We start from the raw sequence: 16,198 nt of genomic DNA on the forward strand, positions 1-16,198 counted from the left end.
GGGGCCATCAGAGTTGGGGTCAAGTTCCTAGCCGCTGCTCACCCCTAACTAGCTGGGAACCATGGACAAGATTGGTCCCCCAACTGAGCCTCAGTCCTCATCCGCAAAGTGGTGCAAATAAAAGTGCCTCCCCCATTAGGGTTTCTGTGAGGTTCGAACAAGTTAGGGCTGAGAGCTGGGGCCTCGCACGGTGCCTGGCACATAGAAGCACTCTACAAACCGGCCACCCAGACGGCAGCTGGTGTCCTCTCAGGCAGGGCCTCCCAGGGTGCGTGTACTCAGCTGGGACTCACCATCCAGGCTCCAGCCCGGGAATCCTGGGTTTTGGAACATTGTACAAAGTTCACCCAAAGCTAATCAGGCTCTGAATAAGTGATACCCAGCAGTGTCTCTACATTAGAATGGTCAAGGTCTACATTTTTTCAAAGGAACCTGGTTGAATACCCTCGCTTCCCTTCCCCTCTACTCTTCAAGAGGAAGACCCTCTGACTAGGAATTGTACCGGGAGGTGTTAAGTATTTTTACTTTTTACATTAGGGGCTTTAATTAAGGTCATAACTATTAGAAAATTAAGCCATATCTAATTTGACACCAAGGATAACTGGGGACCACAAGCAACCCCACCATAGGGAGAATGTCCTACCCATCAGTTTCCTTTCGTTTTCATTTTTTAAAAGATTTATTTGAGAAAGAGAGAGAGAGCACAGTGGGCAGAGGCAATGGGAGGGGGGGAGGGAGTCCCAAGTAGACTCTGTGCTCGTGTGAAGCCTGATGCAGGGCTCGATCTCACAACCCTGAAATCAGGCCCTGAGCTGAAACCAAGAGTCAGACGCTTAACTGACAGCCCCACCCAGGTGCCCCTTGTTTTTGTTTTTTATTGTGGTAAAATACACGTAACATAAAATTTATCATTGGGCCTAAATGTACAATTCAGTGGTGTTAAATACATCTACAATATCATGCAACCATTACCACGATCCATTTCTAGAACTTTTTCTTCCCTGACAAGGATTTGAGAGCAAATAGCTGATGTAGGCGATGATCCCAGGGAACACAGGGGGAGGAGGGAAGTGAGAAAGGGAGAGAGAGGTGGTCAGCAAGGTGCCATTACCACTGTGGAGACTGGAGCTTCTTGTCCCTGGAGACTCTGGGAGTCAATGGACAGCACCTCGAAAGGGGCCAGAGAGCTGGGGCATTTCTTCTCCAGCTCTCGTGTCTGGGTGAGGCCCGCTGGGGGAGGGGTGCTTGTCATCTAAGTATCAGAGAAAGCCTCAGGCAGTCTGGAAGTTGGACCCTATGCTCCATGGGGAGACCCAAGGGCATCAGATCATCTGCCAAAGAGTGGGCATCCTTGATGGTTGACCAAATATGGCATTTTATTTAGCTCCATAAAATGTGATTATATATTTAGTGACATACTAACTTGTAATGGGCTATTTCACCCTGAGTAGCCCCAGTGCTGCTTATGTGTGCTTGTGGGAGTAAAGGGTAGGCACTGGGGGTGGGGTAGGAGAAAGCAGGGGAAAAGATTAGGATTGTGACAGGTGTAAGGCAACCTACTCTGCTTTGACCATTGTAGCTCCTTTAAAAAAAATCTGTTTTCCACATTGAGTTTCTGTTTTCACCAGAGGAAAGAAATCTGCTTCCCCAGGCACCTGTGTGGCTCAGTTGGTTGTGTCTGCCTTCAGCCCAGGTCATGATCCCAGGTCCTGGGGTCCAGTCCTGCATCAGGCTCCCTGCTCAGCGGGGAGTCTGCTGCTTTCTCTGCCCCTCCTCCCACTTGTTCTCTCAATCTCTCACTCTCTCTCTCTCTCAAATAAATAAATATAATCTGTAAAAAAAAACCCCTGCTTCCTCCCCACCCCCGCCAAAAAGAAAAAGAAAAAGAAAAAGAAAAAGAAAAAGAAAAGCATTTAGAAACCATTGACACAGGGTAACATGGATCTGTAGGAAAATTAGGGTTGACAAATGGCATTTCTACTTAAAGGACCTTTTCTAGGAACAGAGCCCATTCTAAACATAAGGGCTGACTCTGTTCATTTAGAAATCTCATTTGCCTTAGGAAAGAAAAATGATAACTATTTTTCTTTAATTTGGGTTAGCATACCAAGGATAATTAAAAAGTAAGATTCTGTTCATAATAACGTGCTAGTCTTTCTTCAGCCTTGGGGAGTTGTTTTGTTTTTGCTGGGATGGTGCAGAACGTTAATGGTGTAGCTCAGAGGGGCTGGCGTGGCCTGTGACGTGTTGAACACCCCCAAAGAAGACAGTCCGGATTTGCATTCTGGGTGTGTCTGGGGCTCATCTGGGGCAGGACCAGGAGGAGCAGGCCAGGGGCCAGGCAGCCTGGGCTCCCATCCCTCCTCTCAAATCACTGCATCACTTTATGATCCAGGGCAATCCCTTTAACCACTCTGTGCCTCAGTTTCCTCATCTCTGTTTGTACCTGACTCAACTTCATGGGGAAGAAGTGAAGTTCAGAGGAGGTGTAATGACCCATGTGGGCACACTCTGGGAGAAGTACCATGCAATACACTGCTGATTACTATTCGTGGCGTTGTTTCTTTCTTTCAAGAGTATCAGGATTTCGTAGACATTTAGACTGGCTCTACTTGATTTTTTTGAACTTTTGACTCCCCATGTGTTTTCCTGTGTATTTTACTTTCCTTCCTCATCGAACCAGTTGAGGGTAGAAAATTGCTGCATTGAAGTGAATTAAGCAGATAGGAACCTCCCTTTAAGAGAGTGTTGTTAAAAAAAAAATACTAGGTCAAAGCTGAGGGGGAAAAAAATAAAAGGATGACGCCTGTTTGGGCCCCGAGACACTCTGGGCTCACACCCACGTGCAGGTACAGCCAGCCAGCATCTGCCCATGTGGCTCCAGGCTCGGGTGGCTGCTTGCTCTGCTCTGTCGGTCGTAGCGAGGCGCGCCTGAGGGTGTGAGAAAGATCTGTCGCACGGAGACCTAGAAAGCTGGTTTAATACTAGGACCAAACACTGCACTTGGAATTGGTCTCCCCTTGAGGCACGTGTGAGGTCCACTTAAACCACAGGCCAGGTTTGTAACATCCTCCGTGTGGACTGTTTCCCACAGGCTCGGTCTGCCCTGTCCTCGAACTTCCTCTTTCCTACGGTTGTGTAGTTTCCCCATTTGCCCTTCTCAGGCCGACTCTGGCTCTGGCACGCGGAGCCACCTCTGCTCCCGGACTCCCTGCACTCCCGGCCACACCCAGCCCACAGCAGAGGCGAGGTGGAGGAGGAAGTGGTGCCGTGAAGATAAGAGCACACAGCCCGAAAGTACACGGAGCTCACACCTCTCCCAGAGGCCCTGCCCCTGGACTTGGGGACGTTCAGGGCATCACAGGAGCCCTGTGACACGAGCTCACCTGGTGTTCACACTTTCCTGGGGAGAAGGTGGGGTATGGGCACCCACAGATATTTTGTTCTGCTCCATCTAGAACCCAGGGGTGCAAATCTAGAGAGGAGTAAAGACCAACTACTGGGCAGGCCTAAGCCAGTCAAGAGACCAGTTTAGTGCTGTGCAGAGCAAAGGAATAATCTAAGTCTGTCGGGTCCAAAGCTACTGATCAGCCTTGTGAGTCTCAAAAATCTTTTATGGGGCTGATGGACCTCCTTGCATTAGCTCTCTGGGTTGTTGCTATCAGTTGCAGATCACGCACCCAGCACCCATCATTTGTTGAGGGATTCAGAGGCTGTATGAGTAGTGGTTGGGAGCCTGGACTCTGGAGCCCGGGTTCAAACCCCAGCTGTCCCACTTACCAGCCACATGCTACTTCACCTTTCTGTAACTAGTTTCTGTGGGGAATGATGATAATAGTATTTATTTCATTTCACAGAACTCTGCTTGGTGCACAGGATAACCAGTTATTAGGATCAACAGTGCTCATGAGTCCCCCCTCTGAAAGGAAAGTAATCCACATACCACAGCTGGGGAGCGGCAGAGCTGCGGCCCCAGACCTTTCCCTAATTGCGGGCTCTCCGCCCCATGTGGAAGCATCTGTCTGGCTCTCTCACAGGTCTCCACCCCTCTGCTCTGTCACACAGCGATGGCTGCACAGGAGTCAGCGGAGGGTCGGTGTTGAATTGGGCAGGGCCGCCTCCCCCTTCCCAAGCCCTCTCACTTCCCCACCCTGCCCTCCCTGCCAGGTACCCTCCAGGTTCAGGCCAGGGAGGCAGGTGGAGAGGGAGCCGCTGAGGAGTTCGGCGTGTCGCAGTCTGGTGCCTTGACGCTTATCTCTCCTTCTAATTCCAGACTTGGAGATCACGGTCCCAATTCGGCCCTCACAGCCCCTGCCCGGGAAAGTGGAGTTTGGAGTTTATGAGAGTGGCCCCAGGAAAAGCGTCTTCCCCCCGAGGACGGAGCTAAGGCGAGGGGACTGGAAAACGGATAGTACCTCCAGCACAGCAAGTGAGCAGGGGCGGGGGAGGGGTGCGCCTTCAGGGCTGCGATCCGCGGGCACCTCTGCGCTTTGGGAACAGTCTCTAACGTGAGCCCTGCACATCCCAGTGGGAGCCTGATTCGGGTTTGGGGGGTGTAAGAAATGGGGGACATTTAGCCTGTGCAGTGTACCTTTTTTCAGAGGGCCAAAGATCCTTTACATCAATATCCCCTGAAGCCAGGTTGTGTAATAATTTATTACACTGTTCTTTTATAACTAGAAAAACCTAGTAATCACACTAGTTAACATTTATTGAGCATTTACTCTATGCTAAGCCTCTTCTATAGATTCTCTGATTTAATTCTCACAATAACTCTCTGGATAGGCACTACCACCTGTATTTACCGAGGAGGAAACTGGAGTCTTAGTGCCTTGCCCTAGGTTAAGCAGCTAGTAAGTGGTGGTGTTAGGATTTGAATTCGGGGAGCCTGGATCCAGGACCCAGATTCTCAACCACTATCCTGTCTGCTTCTTCAACCATGGTAAGGGGAAGGAAAGGGCTGAAGTCAGAAACATTAGGAAACAGTGGACTCACATTGAGAATTCCAACTTTATGGATGAGTTGAGGATCCATTTAGGAAATGTGGAAGACATTTTGGCTTGAAAGCTTGATAGAGTCTGATTGCAACAGACCACACCTGCTGATAGACACGCAGGAGGTGGGGGCTTTGTTTCCGTATCCAGGGCGGTGTTAGCGGACCTCAGACGCACCTGCTTCACCAGCAGAATAGATGAGGTTGAATTTCCCTTCTTTCGTACAGTTTAGTGTTATCAAAACAGCTAGGAGAGCAATGAAAGAGTAGGAGACTCAGGACTGAATTTCAGGACTCGTGGCTCCTTAAATGTCAAGCAGAGAACCCCCAAATGGATACGAAGACAGGAAGGTCATCTAACCCCAGGGCTTCCTAATCTTTTCTGCATCACAGACCGTTTGAGAATCTGATCTATGCTCTGGATGTGCTTTGCAGAGAAATGCATGGGTGTGCGTATACATATGTCTACACAGAGGGTTGCCCGTCCATGGACTGAGGTCAAGAACCCTGGCACTAGTCTCCCTTCTTACTTTATAGATTGGGTTCTTATAATCCAGAGCAGGACAGAGCTTTGTGCAAGGTCACACAGCCAGTGAAGCCAAGGTGGGAGCAGGCCCAGGTTCCTGCCACTACTACCTGTTGAAACAGACCCAAAGCCTATCACATGACTACAGGGGAGGCCTCAACAGGGCAGAGGAGAAAACTCCTTCCATAATGGGGGTGGTAATGTGCATCCAAAACTCTCTTGAGGCAATTTAGAGAATTCTTGCAAGTTCAGAAATGGAGAGGTTTTCCCAGTGATCCCAGGTGGCTGAGGAAGCACAAGGCAGGTGGCCCGTCTCTCAGATGTGTGGTGGAGGAGAAAAGTGGTACAGATCCTCTCGGGGTGAGAGCAGGGCATTCCGGGGAGGAGAAGAGGGGAAATTTAACAAGACAAATGGAAAGGATCATTTCAGGTTCAGATTAAATGATTTTATGTGTGTGTTTTACTTTGAGGTGAAAACGGAATGGAAAGCATAAACTGCACTTCTTACCTTATGCAATGGCTTATTGCCCAGGGATAGCGAGCTCATCTGGTTGGAAAATGTCATTAAATGTCAGACCAATGGGTTTTACTCTACTCTGTGGCTGTTGCCTGCATCCAGTCCCTGCTACACAGCTTCCGTTTTCTATTGCTGTGTAACAAACCACCCAAAACACAGTGGCTTGAAACAACCATTTATTGATACTTGATTCTGCACTTGGGCAAGGCTCCGTGGGGATGGTTCATCTCCACTCCACGTGGGTCAGTTGGGGTCACTCCCGTGTGTGTCCTCAGCTGTAAGGCCGGCATGGGTGGGACCATCCCAGGCGGTCTGTCATCCTTCGGGGCCTCTCTACGTATGACCTCTAAGTCAGTAGCCTGAACTTCTCATATGGTAAGAAAATCCCGAAAGGGAACATTCCAGGAGGATAGGCCCCAATGTGCAAGTGCTTATCATGCTTTGCCTTTCATCACACTCGCTAATGTCAGATTGATCAGAGCAAGCCACATAGCTAAGCCTGGAAGGAGGGAAGGAAGGGGCTGTTCAGAGGCACAGGTCCTGAGAGGTGAAGGTCTGTGGGTCACCAATGGATCTTGGGATTGACGAAGTGATGGGAGCTGCTGCCGTCAGTCAGATGCTTCCTCTTGCTGGCCCCATGCCAAGCATGTGTCCGTATGACCTAATCCATTCCGTGCAACAATGCTGGGAGTTCTAGATCAGGATATGGACATTTAGAGAGGTTAGGCCCTGAGTCACAGGCCAAGTAGGCAGAAGGTCTGGGATTCACATCCAGATCTTTCTATGCACTTAAGCATCGGCACACACTGCCTTCCAAATAGGTATAGTCCCCAGGGCAGGGAGACAGAATGAAGATGGCCCATCTCTGATCTACCAACTGCCCTTTTCCTGCCAGGGTCACACCCTGAAAACAGTACTATTTTTATTATGATGCAACTGTCATCTCTTGGGAACCACAGAAAAACAGTTGCAGGTTAAATCTGGTCATAACTAAGATTTTAGTTAAGAATATTAATGTTATGTTTAACAGAACACAAATTTTATTACAGAAAGACTTTTAACCTTTTCGTAGATTGTCGGGTCCATGTTTCTCAAGGGTCTTAGTATATTTGGTCATCCCCTTCCCCCATTCATTTATCCACTAAATATTTGAGGTTTGCTCTATGCTTTCTGAGTGAGACTATACACTGGTGACATAAAGATGAAAAAGAAATGGAGCCCATCTTCAGGGGGCTTGTAATGGAGTAGAGAAAATATAAAACTAGCATGATGCTTGTCTGATCTTTCTTCCTGGTGACAGAGGCCTGGAAGGGGTAGGCACTGCCCTCCTCCCTCCTGGCAAGAGGGATGATGATGGGGGCCAGAGCCTCCTACCGACTATGCAGTCCAGAGGGGATGTGGGTAAGCAGGTCAGCCTGGGGAGGGGAAAGGGCCTGGGCAGACGAACCAGGGAGCCAAGGTTCAAAGCCAAACTCTGAGGGTTAAAGATTTAGGAACAGCCAGGGAAGGCACAATGGGAGCTGATGAGCGTGAATTTCTAGGGTCCTGGAGCTGGTGCCTGGACAGCTTTCTGCTCTCTCCCAGCAGACAACCTTTGGAAGGAGGCTGGTGCATTATGAGGGAGTGGGGTGAAGAGTGGTGGTGAATGACAGGAGGCTTGGCTCCACCGGACTGGGAGCCCATGGGCTGGAGGGGTTACTTCCACTGAGGGAATCTGGAAAGGTTTCCACAGCATTTGTCCTGAGCATTGGAGCCTGAGGTTTTAGCCTTGTGGATAGGGGTGGGATGGGGACATTGTTGCCAAGTGGACATTGTTATGAATGGGTAACTGAATAGAAAAGAAAAGGGTCATGTGCTCCTTAAAAAACAAACTCTGAATCCCTTGGCTTATTAAGTATTTTGATATATTATTTTAAATGTAAAAATCTACCCCCAAGAAATGATCCAAAATTATAATCTTAACTTGCTGTATTTCAGCTCACATCTGAATTAATTAGGTCAAAGTTGATACCATAATGAAGTTGAAACTAAGACTATTTACTTATAAATTAGTATGATGAGGAGTGGTTTTAAGTGGAAATTCAGTAAACCTAAGATCTGGCAATACTGCTAGTGGCAATAGTGGTAAATTAAAGTCAGTTTTTGTGTCTTAGTCAACGGACTGTTCTTCTTCTTCTTCTTTTTTTTTGCTCTTGGGTCATCACATATCTAAGCTTGCTGTAATTCTATGCAGTCCAGTATGGTAGCCACTAGCCATATATGGCTATTTAAATTTAAGTTAATTAAAACTAAATAAAATTTAAATTTACTTCCTCAGTTGCTGGTATGCACTAGCTACCAGGATAGTATACAATAGAACATTTCCAGAAAGTTCTGTTGGATAGTGCTATTTTAATAAGATAAGTCAGTGATAAATTCCCAATTCAAAAGCCTTGAGCACCTAAACTCACACAATCATAGTTCCTGCTGTGAGCATAAATTATGCTTTGGAGTTTGTGTTTTGTATTTTGTTTGTATCAAACTGGCCCCTTATTGGAAAATATATATATATCTTCCATATATATATATGTATATATATATGATTATGTGCTTGCTATAATTCCTAAATAAGTAAAAAACTTCAACAACAAGATGTTTGCATATTTTAGAAATACCACTGAACAAGTAAGAAATAGAACATCTCTCCTTTCTTGCCTGTCAAACCAGAGCGCTAATATCAGATAGGATTTTCATAGGGATTAAGTGCAGTCATGTTTTTAAAGCATGTAATATGTGGTAAGCCCTCAGTAAACGGTGACTATAAAGCAAAGGAAAAAGAAAAAAAGGTAGCAAAAAGGTGAACCATTTCATTTTATGCTGAAAGAAAAACTAAACACTAATAAAATGGTATAAGGTGGCAGCATTTTAAAGATCCCATATTCACAGCTTATGTATTATTTCTATCAGTAAACCTGAGTCAGTGCTGGAGTTCTGCATTTTATTTTAGCCTGAGAGAATCCACAGTGCAGCTAATTTTGTTTGTACCCTTCAGGCAGTGCGAGCAACCGATCCAGCACCCGGAGCCTCCTCAGTGTAAGCAGCGGGATGGAGGGGGACAATGAGGTGAGAGCCGGGGACCCCACCCCCCATTTTCCTTGTCCAAAGGGTCATTCCACTGCAGGAAATAGAAATCCCAGTGAAAGAAGCCAGACACGAAAGGCCAGGTATTATAGGATTCCGTTTATACAAAATATCCAGAATAGGTAGGATCAGACAGAATGTAGATTTGGTGGTCACCAGAGGCTGGGGGGAGGGGGAAACGGGGAGTACAGTGTTTCTTTTGGGATGATGAAAATGTTTTTGGACTAGACAGAGGTTGCACAGTATTGTGAATGTACTAAATGCCACTGAATTGTTCACTTTAAAAGGGTTAATTTTATGTTGTGTGAATTTTACCTCAATAAAAAGAAGGCGAGGGGGAGGGGGAAGGAGGAAGGGAGGAAGGGAGGGAGGGAGGGAGAGAAATAGAAATGCGCTCTGACTGGTTAAGCCAAAAGGGCATCTGTGAGGAGGTGAGGGATGACAGGACCATCAGGGAATCTGGGGGTTGAGATCACATTTGGGGGCCTGGATCAGGAGCAGTGAGAAATGGTGGAGCCAAGGCTGCTGCTCTGTGTATCCCCAGGGCCACGTGTTCTTTCGTCTCTTTTTCCCGTGCTTATCTGCTTTCTTCTCTCCGTACACCGGCCTTTTCTGCTCTTCTGAGTGTAGGGTGGCAAATAGTCCCCTGAGAGCCACAAGGCCTCTGAGGAGAGGGTGAGCTGCTGCCTTAGACTAAGGCCCAGTTTGGGTCAGGCTGTCTATTCTGATCCATTGACCAGTGGCTGGGATGAGCAGGAGGGGGTCACATGGGTCACTGCCAACCCAGGAGATTCCCTGAGGTAGGGTCCTCGGGGAGGTCCACCCCTGCAGTGAGCAGCTTATATTCATTACCCCATGGCTGAGAACCACTCACGGCTCTGCTGTCCCAAAAAGGGACTTTGGTTTAAAAATAAAATTTCTCTAGCTCTATCTGGTTATATAGAGCAAGCTTCTCTAACTTTAATATGCGTAAGAATTACCTAGGATCTTGTTAACATGCGGGTTCTTTTTTTTTTTTAATTTTTTATTATGTTATGTTAGTCACCATACAGTACATCCTAGTTTTTGATGTAGTGTTCCATGATTCATTGTTTGCATATAACACCCAGTGCTCCATGCAATACGTGCCCTCCTTAATACCCATCACCGGCCTATCCCAATCCCCCACCCCCCTCCCCTCTGAAGCCCTCAGTTTGTGTCCCAGAGTCCATAGTCTCTCATGGTTCATTCCCCCTTCTGATTACCCCCCCTTCATTCTTCCCTTCCTTCTCCTACCGATCTTCCTGCTATTTCTTATGTTCCATAAATGAGTGAAACCACATGATAATTGTCTTTCTCTGCTTGACTTATTTCACTTAGCATAATCTCCTCCAGTCCCGTCCATGTTGCTGCAAATGTTGGGTAATCGTTCTTTCTGATGGCTGAGTAATATTCCATTGTATATGTGGACCACATCTTCTTTATCCATTCGTCTGTTGAAGGGCATCTTGGCTTCTTCCACAATTTAGCTATTGTGGACACATCTCCAAAGGCAAGAGAAACAAAAGAAAAAATGAACTTGTGGGACTTCATCAAGATAACATGCAGGTTCTGATCAAGCAGGTCTGAGGAGGAGCTTGAGAGCCAGTTCTTGAAAGCTCTCAGGTGATGCTAATTTGATGGCCCACAGAGGGCACTCTGAGTAACAAAGACCATTAATGATAATTTGGGCGCTGTTGTCTCCTCAGTGACCATGGGTGTCAATGGAAAGCTGACCTGGTGTTTCTGGGTTCATTCTCAATTTGTGAATAACCTTTAGCCAAAGCCTGAGGAGGACTGAGGCTTTTGGGATAATGGTGTCCAGTTATGCTTGTTGCTTAATGTAACTTTCCCTTTTCTTTCTCATCTTTTTTGCTGTAGGATAACGAAGTCCCTGAGCTTACCCGAAGTCGTAGCCCAGGCCCCCCACAAGTGGAAGGAACACCCACTCTGCCCCTTGAGAGGCCCCCCAGAGTACCTCCAAGAGCTGCCTCACAGAGGTAACATTGATGATGATAAGAAATGTTTTCCTCACTCTCTGAATTCCAGTCGGGGGAGAGTAGGATTTGGGGACATCTAAGATGACCTAAGAACGAGTGCAGCGTGAACTGAAATGCCTACTTTTGATGCATTTCAATGTGGACTCTTCATTAATTTGACGCTGTATTCAAGTGCTAATACTTTAAATAACAAATGCCATATTTCATCAATGAAGTACATTGGTAAACATCAACTTTTGGAGTAATATGTATGTTTGCTTAGAATTCGGCTCCCTAATAACACATTCCCTTGGCTGTATTGTGGGGACAGTGCCTTTTGGGGACCAGGAGGTGAGAAGGAATCGGGGATGAAAGTAAAGGTGGGGGGCAGCTTGGTGTGGTGGGGAGCATGGCTCCAGTGCCACACTATCTGGGGACAGTGTCCAGAAGTCACTTGTGAACTTGGATGAATTTTTTCACTTTCATGTAAGTCAATTCTTCATCGTAAAACAGTAGACCATCCTCATGGAGTTGTAAGGGTGGCGTCTTGGCCCATAGTAAAAGCTCAACAGAATGAGTGATTTTTCTTATCCAGGAGAAGAATGAGCCTATGGAGATTTGGAGATGGGTGATAGACAAGTCTGGAATGTTTGTTAGGCTCTGATGTCTGTCTTTGTTTATAATGGTACTCGGGCCTCTGGTAGGAACCTTTTCAAGGTCTCGTGGAGTAACAGGAAAAGTGGTCAAAGCTAGTTTGTGTGTCCGCCCAGGCAGAAAGGGGCCTTGGGAATGAAAGCCTAGGCTTGTCTTAGGCATGTATTTCTTTGATGTCTAAAACGTAATGTGGGGGGAAAATGATTAAAAGGTGGAAGCTTTTTTTTTTTTTTTCAACCAGGGTTGGGTTTTCTTTTTTCTTTTTTTTATGTTGAAACTTAAATGAATCTCATCAGTGCAATTTGTTGAGAAAGTGCAACAAGGAGGCTTTTCTGGAAAGAGAAGCTGACCCTGCGCTAGGCGTCTGTCCATTTCTCCCTTTGCTGTTCACCCCCCTTGCGTGTCGTCCCAGTGACGTTCACATACTGACACTCGTTGCATGGAGCCCCCGCAGTCGCAAGCGGTGTCACGTTCCCTGGCATGTTTCCTTGGTGTAGACTAGAGGTCACATAGTAGAATGTTAGTCCTGGGAGGACCCGTAGCGATAATCTGGTCTGGTCCCCCCAGTTCGCATAATGTGCTGTTGCTTGAAAATTATTCTATAGTTGGTGACCGGGGAGAACTATAGTAATGATGCTAAGCTGTATTGAGTGTGTACTAGGTATTGTGTTCAACACACTGCATGCATTGTATCAGTTCCTTCCATAGCTCTCAGAGATAGATAGTTAGGATTATCCCATTTTGCAGATGTAGACACTGGAGCTTGGACTGGATCGAGACTTGTTCTGTGTGGCAGAGCTAGGTGTGCCCGCCTGGAGGCTCCAGTGTCCTAGTCATTTTGTGACACCTGCTCAAGAAGGTCAAGGTGTCAATAGGAGGAGATCCAAGACCTAAGACCTTTTATTCCTGAAGACTGAAGAGTTTGGAGGCAGTTAACTAATTGCACCAAGATGAAAATAGTTGTCAAGATTGAAACTATAGCTGCAAGACTCTGTGGGATTTTGTTAATGGGAGAGAAAAAGAGAACAACCAGAGAAACAGGTTCCAGAAATTAAAGGATAGAAATTGGGATACATATAAACGTGTAAACAGAGATGGCTGATGAACTTTTGGGGGAGTCTGGAAGCATCTTTTGATAAAAATGGGAGCAAAAAGGAGGAAAACACTTTTTTTTTAAATATATATTTTTTAAAGATTTTATTTATTTGACAGAGATAGAGACAGCGAGCGAGAGAGGGAACACAAGCAGGGGGAGTGGGAGAGGAAGAAGCAGGCTCAAAGCGGAGGAGCCTGATGTGGGGCTCGATCCCATAACGCCGGGATCACGCCCTGAGCCGAAGGCAGATGCTTAACCGCTGTGCCACCCAGGCACCCCAGGAAAACACTTTTTACCAAAGAAATGGTGTTTGCAAAGAAACCTGTAATTGATAGAGCTTGGCTTTTGGGTTCCTTTTTGGTGCAAAGAAAGATTTGCAAATATGCAGTTGTTTTGTAAGTATGTATGCAAGTCACATAATAAAATGAGGAGATGTTTGAACAAATAATAAGCCAATAAAATGGCTTCCATGTTTGACCTGCTGACAGGGGAGTCTGACCTTGGGGGTCTCGTCTCCTCTCCACTTCCAGATCTGGGAATCAGTAACTGTTCTTTGCCTATGTCTCCTGAGTGCCTCTGCTCTCAAACAGCACTGGGAATGCAGTGTTTGTCACCCCCTCCCAGTCCTGGTCCCTTCCTCTGCTCACTCCACATGCTGTCCCTGGGACTCGAGCTGCCAGTGAGACACATCTACCAAACCGCCACATCTCCCTCAGCCCTCTGTGTTCTACTGTCTGCTGGCGACCTTGACCCAGATGCCCCACAGATGGCTCAAACACAGCGGGTGCAAAACTGAATTCATCCCATCTGCCATTCTCTGCCCCAAACTGTCTTCTTCTGGTGAGTTCCCAGCCTGAGATAATGGCATGGTTCTCTCACTTGCCCAAGCACCAAACCCAGGCGTCGTCCTCCAACCCTGCCTCTCTGGCAGCTCTCACAGAGCATGTCTCCAGACTCTGTCCATTCTCCTGCCCTTTCGGCTCTCGGATCCACCCCGTCTCCATCTGCCAGTGCCTATGTTCATCCTTGTAGACCCACACTTCCCTCCCTCCTCCACATTGCTGCCAGAGCGCGCTTTCTAGATCAGAAATTGCTGGTGATGTCACTTCCTGGCATAAAAGCCTTCACATTTAATGCTGTAGGTTTTAGCATGGTCTAGCCGTGTCTAGCCTCAAGTCCCACCTTCTCCAGTATTCACTGATGTCCCACCCCAGCATGCCCAGTGAGCTGTGCCATTTAGAACCGTGTCTTTGCCCAATCTGTGCGTTTTGCCTGGAATGCTCTCTCCCTACTCCCTTCCAACCTCTGCTTAGAAACTTCCTGTACATCCTTTAGGGTTCAGTCTAGTCATCACCTCCTCTATGAAGCCTTCCCTCATGCAGAATGAGCCTTCTTGTGGTTTTCCAAATACCTTTATTATAATTCATTCCACGTTATGGTCCTTGTTTACATATCTGTTTCCTCAAGTGGATGGTGAGCCTTGAAAGAATAGAAACTGTTTTTGATTAAAACATGTTTTCTACAGTCCCCAGACCCAGTGCTTAGCACAGTAACTGGAACATAGTAGGAACTTAATAAATATTTATCATGTAAGCAAATCAATGGATAGATGGAGAGATTGGTACTGTTTGTGTTAGACTACTCATCTTTTAAAAAGTTAGCTACAGGTCATCTGCCGCAGGGCAGGTGGGTCAAAGATTAGTGGAAAGAGGCTTCACACCCCACCTTTAAGTTCTCAATGTATTTCAGATCAGGGAAGGTGGATGGGGAACGGGAGCAGATGCATTCTATCTTTGCACAGCATTTCCCTTTCAGGGCATTGGTCCTTAGAGAGTGGGCAGCTAACAGTATCACACTCTTCACAGGTGAGGTCCTGCCAATTGAAAAAAAAAAAACAAAACCAAAAAAGCCCAAATCTTACTGAGCCGTTGCTGCTTTGTTTTTAAACATATCTTGCCATTTACTAGTGATTTGTCAATCACTAATAACTTGTGCACTCCCCATTAAGGCAAAGCCAAGATCCTGTTTAATCAGAACACACTTCCGGAGGCCTCCTACAGTGCCAGAAGGTAACATTTCAGATGCAGACTTGTAAAGAGGTCTGTGGAGTCCCTAGGAAGGGCTGGAGTGGTCAGGGAGTGAGGGTACTTGGGACAGAAGCTATTTACTAATAGGGAAGTTTAAAAATATTTTCAACAATGTTATCATCATACAAAAGCATACCAGCTAAATAACAGTCCTGCTTTAAAAGAACATTAACCAGCATTAAGATTGCTGGGTTCTTGAACCAAACTCATCAGCCGCAAGACCTTATCCTCAACAAGGAGGGGAAAGCAGCTAGTTCTTGGGTATCTCTGGGCACTTGTGTTTCCAACTCCAGCTTCCCAGTGTCCTGGAGAGGCTGTCTCCCTATAGACCACCCCTTGATTCTGATTTAATGCTCTTTACTTCCATGGTTCTGATATGTCTATAATCACAAATCCATTTCCCTCAGATAGGACTTCCAATCCTAGGTTGGGATTGTTCATCAGAATAAAATACAGAAATAATTTGCTGGTAGGCCCACTCCAGCTGCCTGGGCTGGGACAGCAGAGAGAGGAAAAGCGGCCAGCAGGGAATCATGACCGTCTTCATGGTGGGTGATAAATTGTAAGGTTCATGGAGCATACATGGGAAAAAGACTAAGAACAGATCTCTGTTCTTAATAATAACATTATTAGCTTTGCTTCTTGAGTGCCTACTCTAAGCCACAAACTGTGCTGCCTCCTTTCCGATGGTCATCTCCAAGCCTCGCACAACACTCTGATGGACGTATCTGGAGCTACTTCTGTTGGGCAGATGAGAAACATGCTCAGAGAAGTTGAACTTGTCCTCCAGATGTGTGCACAATTACCTTTGCTATATGTTCCCATTGGTTCTGAACTTCCTCTATCAAAACAATGCAGTGTCTCCATTACCTTCTTAGCACTGTGAGGGCAGGATCCATGTCCATTGTACTTGCTGCTATATCGCATGCCCAGGAGTAGACACATAGTAGATAAGTGTTTATTGAGAGGGAGGGAGGGAAGGTAAGAAGGAAGGAAGGAAACAAGCAAGCAAACAAGTAATCCAGGAAGAAGTCTAAGCTTACTCAGGTTATAAGTGGTATTACCTGACTGTCCTTCAGCCTTCTCCTGTAAGCCCTGCTCCATAGGGCAGGTTGGGGAGGCAGAAGGAGATGGTCCATTTGTTTTTTCTGGATAAAGAGGCAACTACACAAAACCATCTACTTCTGAAGGCCACAGCAGGGCCTCCT

At 46.5% G+C, this 16,198-nt stretch overlaps 1 protein-coding gene across 2 annotated transcripts in view; it reads left to right on the forward strand.

Moving 5' to 3' along the window:
- The window catches only part of PIK3AP1 (phosphoinositide-3-kinase adaptor protein 1), a 113,212-nt gene that overhangs the window by 91,996 nt on the left and 5,018 nt on the right, over nt 1–16,198 (forward strand). For both annotated transcript variants that reach the window (XM_026493770.4, XM_044382010.3), the window contains exons 14-16: nt 4,274–4,429; nt 9,068–9,138; nt 11,056–11,174. In XM_026493770.4, the coding sequence (XP_026349555.2) occupies nt 4,274–4,429; nt 9,068–9,138; nt 11,056–11,174 (346 nt within the window). The remainder of the gene's footprint in view (nt 1–4,273; nt 4,430–9,067; nt 9,139–11,055; nt 11,175–16,198) is intronic.

The sequence above is a fragment of the Ursus arctos genome, unplaced genomic scaffold (assembly GCF_023065955.2).
Source record: "Ursus arctos isolate Adak ecotype North America unplaced genomic scaffold, UrsArc2.0 scaffold_7, whole genome shotgun sequence".
Classification (NCBI taxonomy): Eukaryota; Metazoa; Chordata; class Mammalia; order Carnivora; family Ursidae; genus Ursus; species Ursus arctos.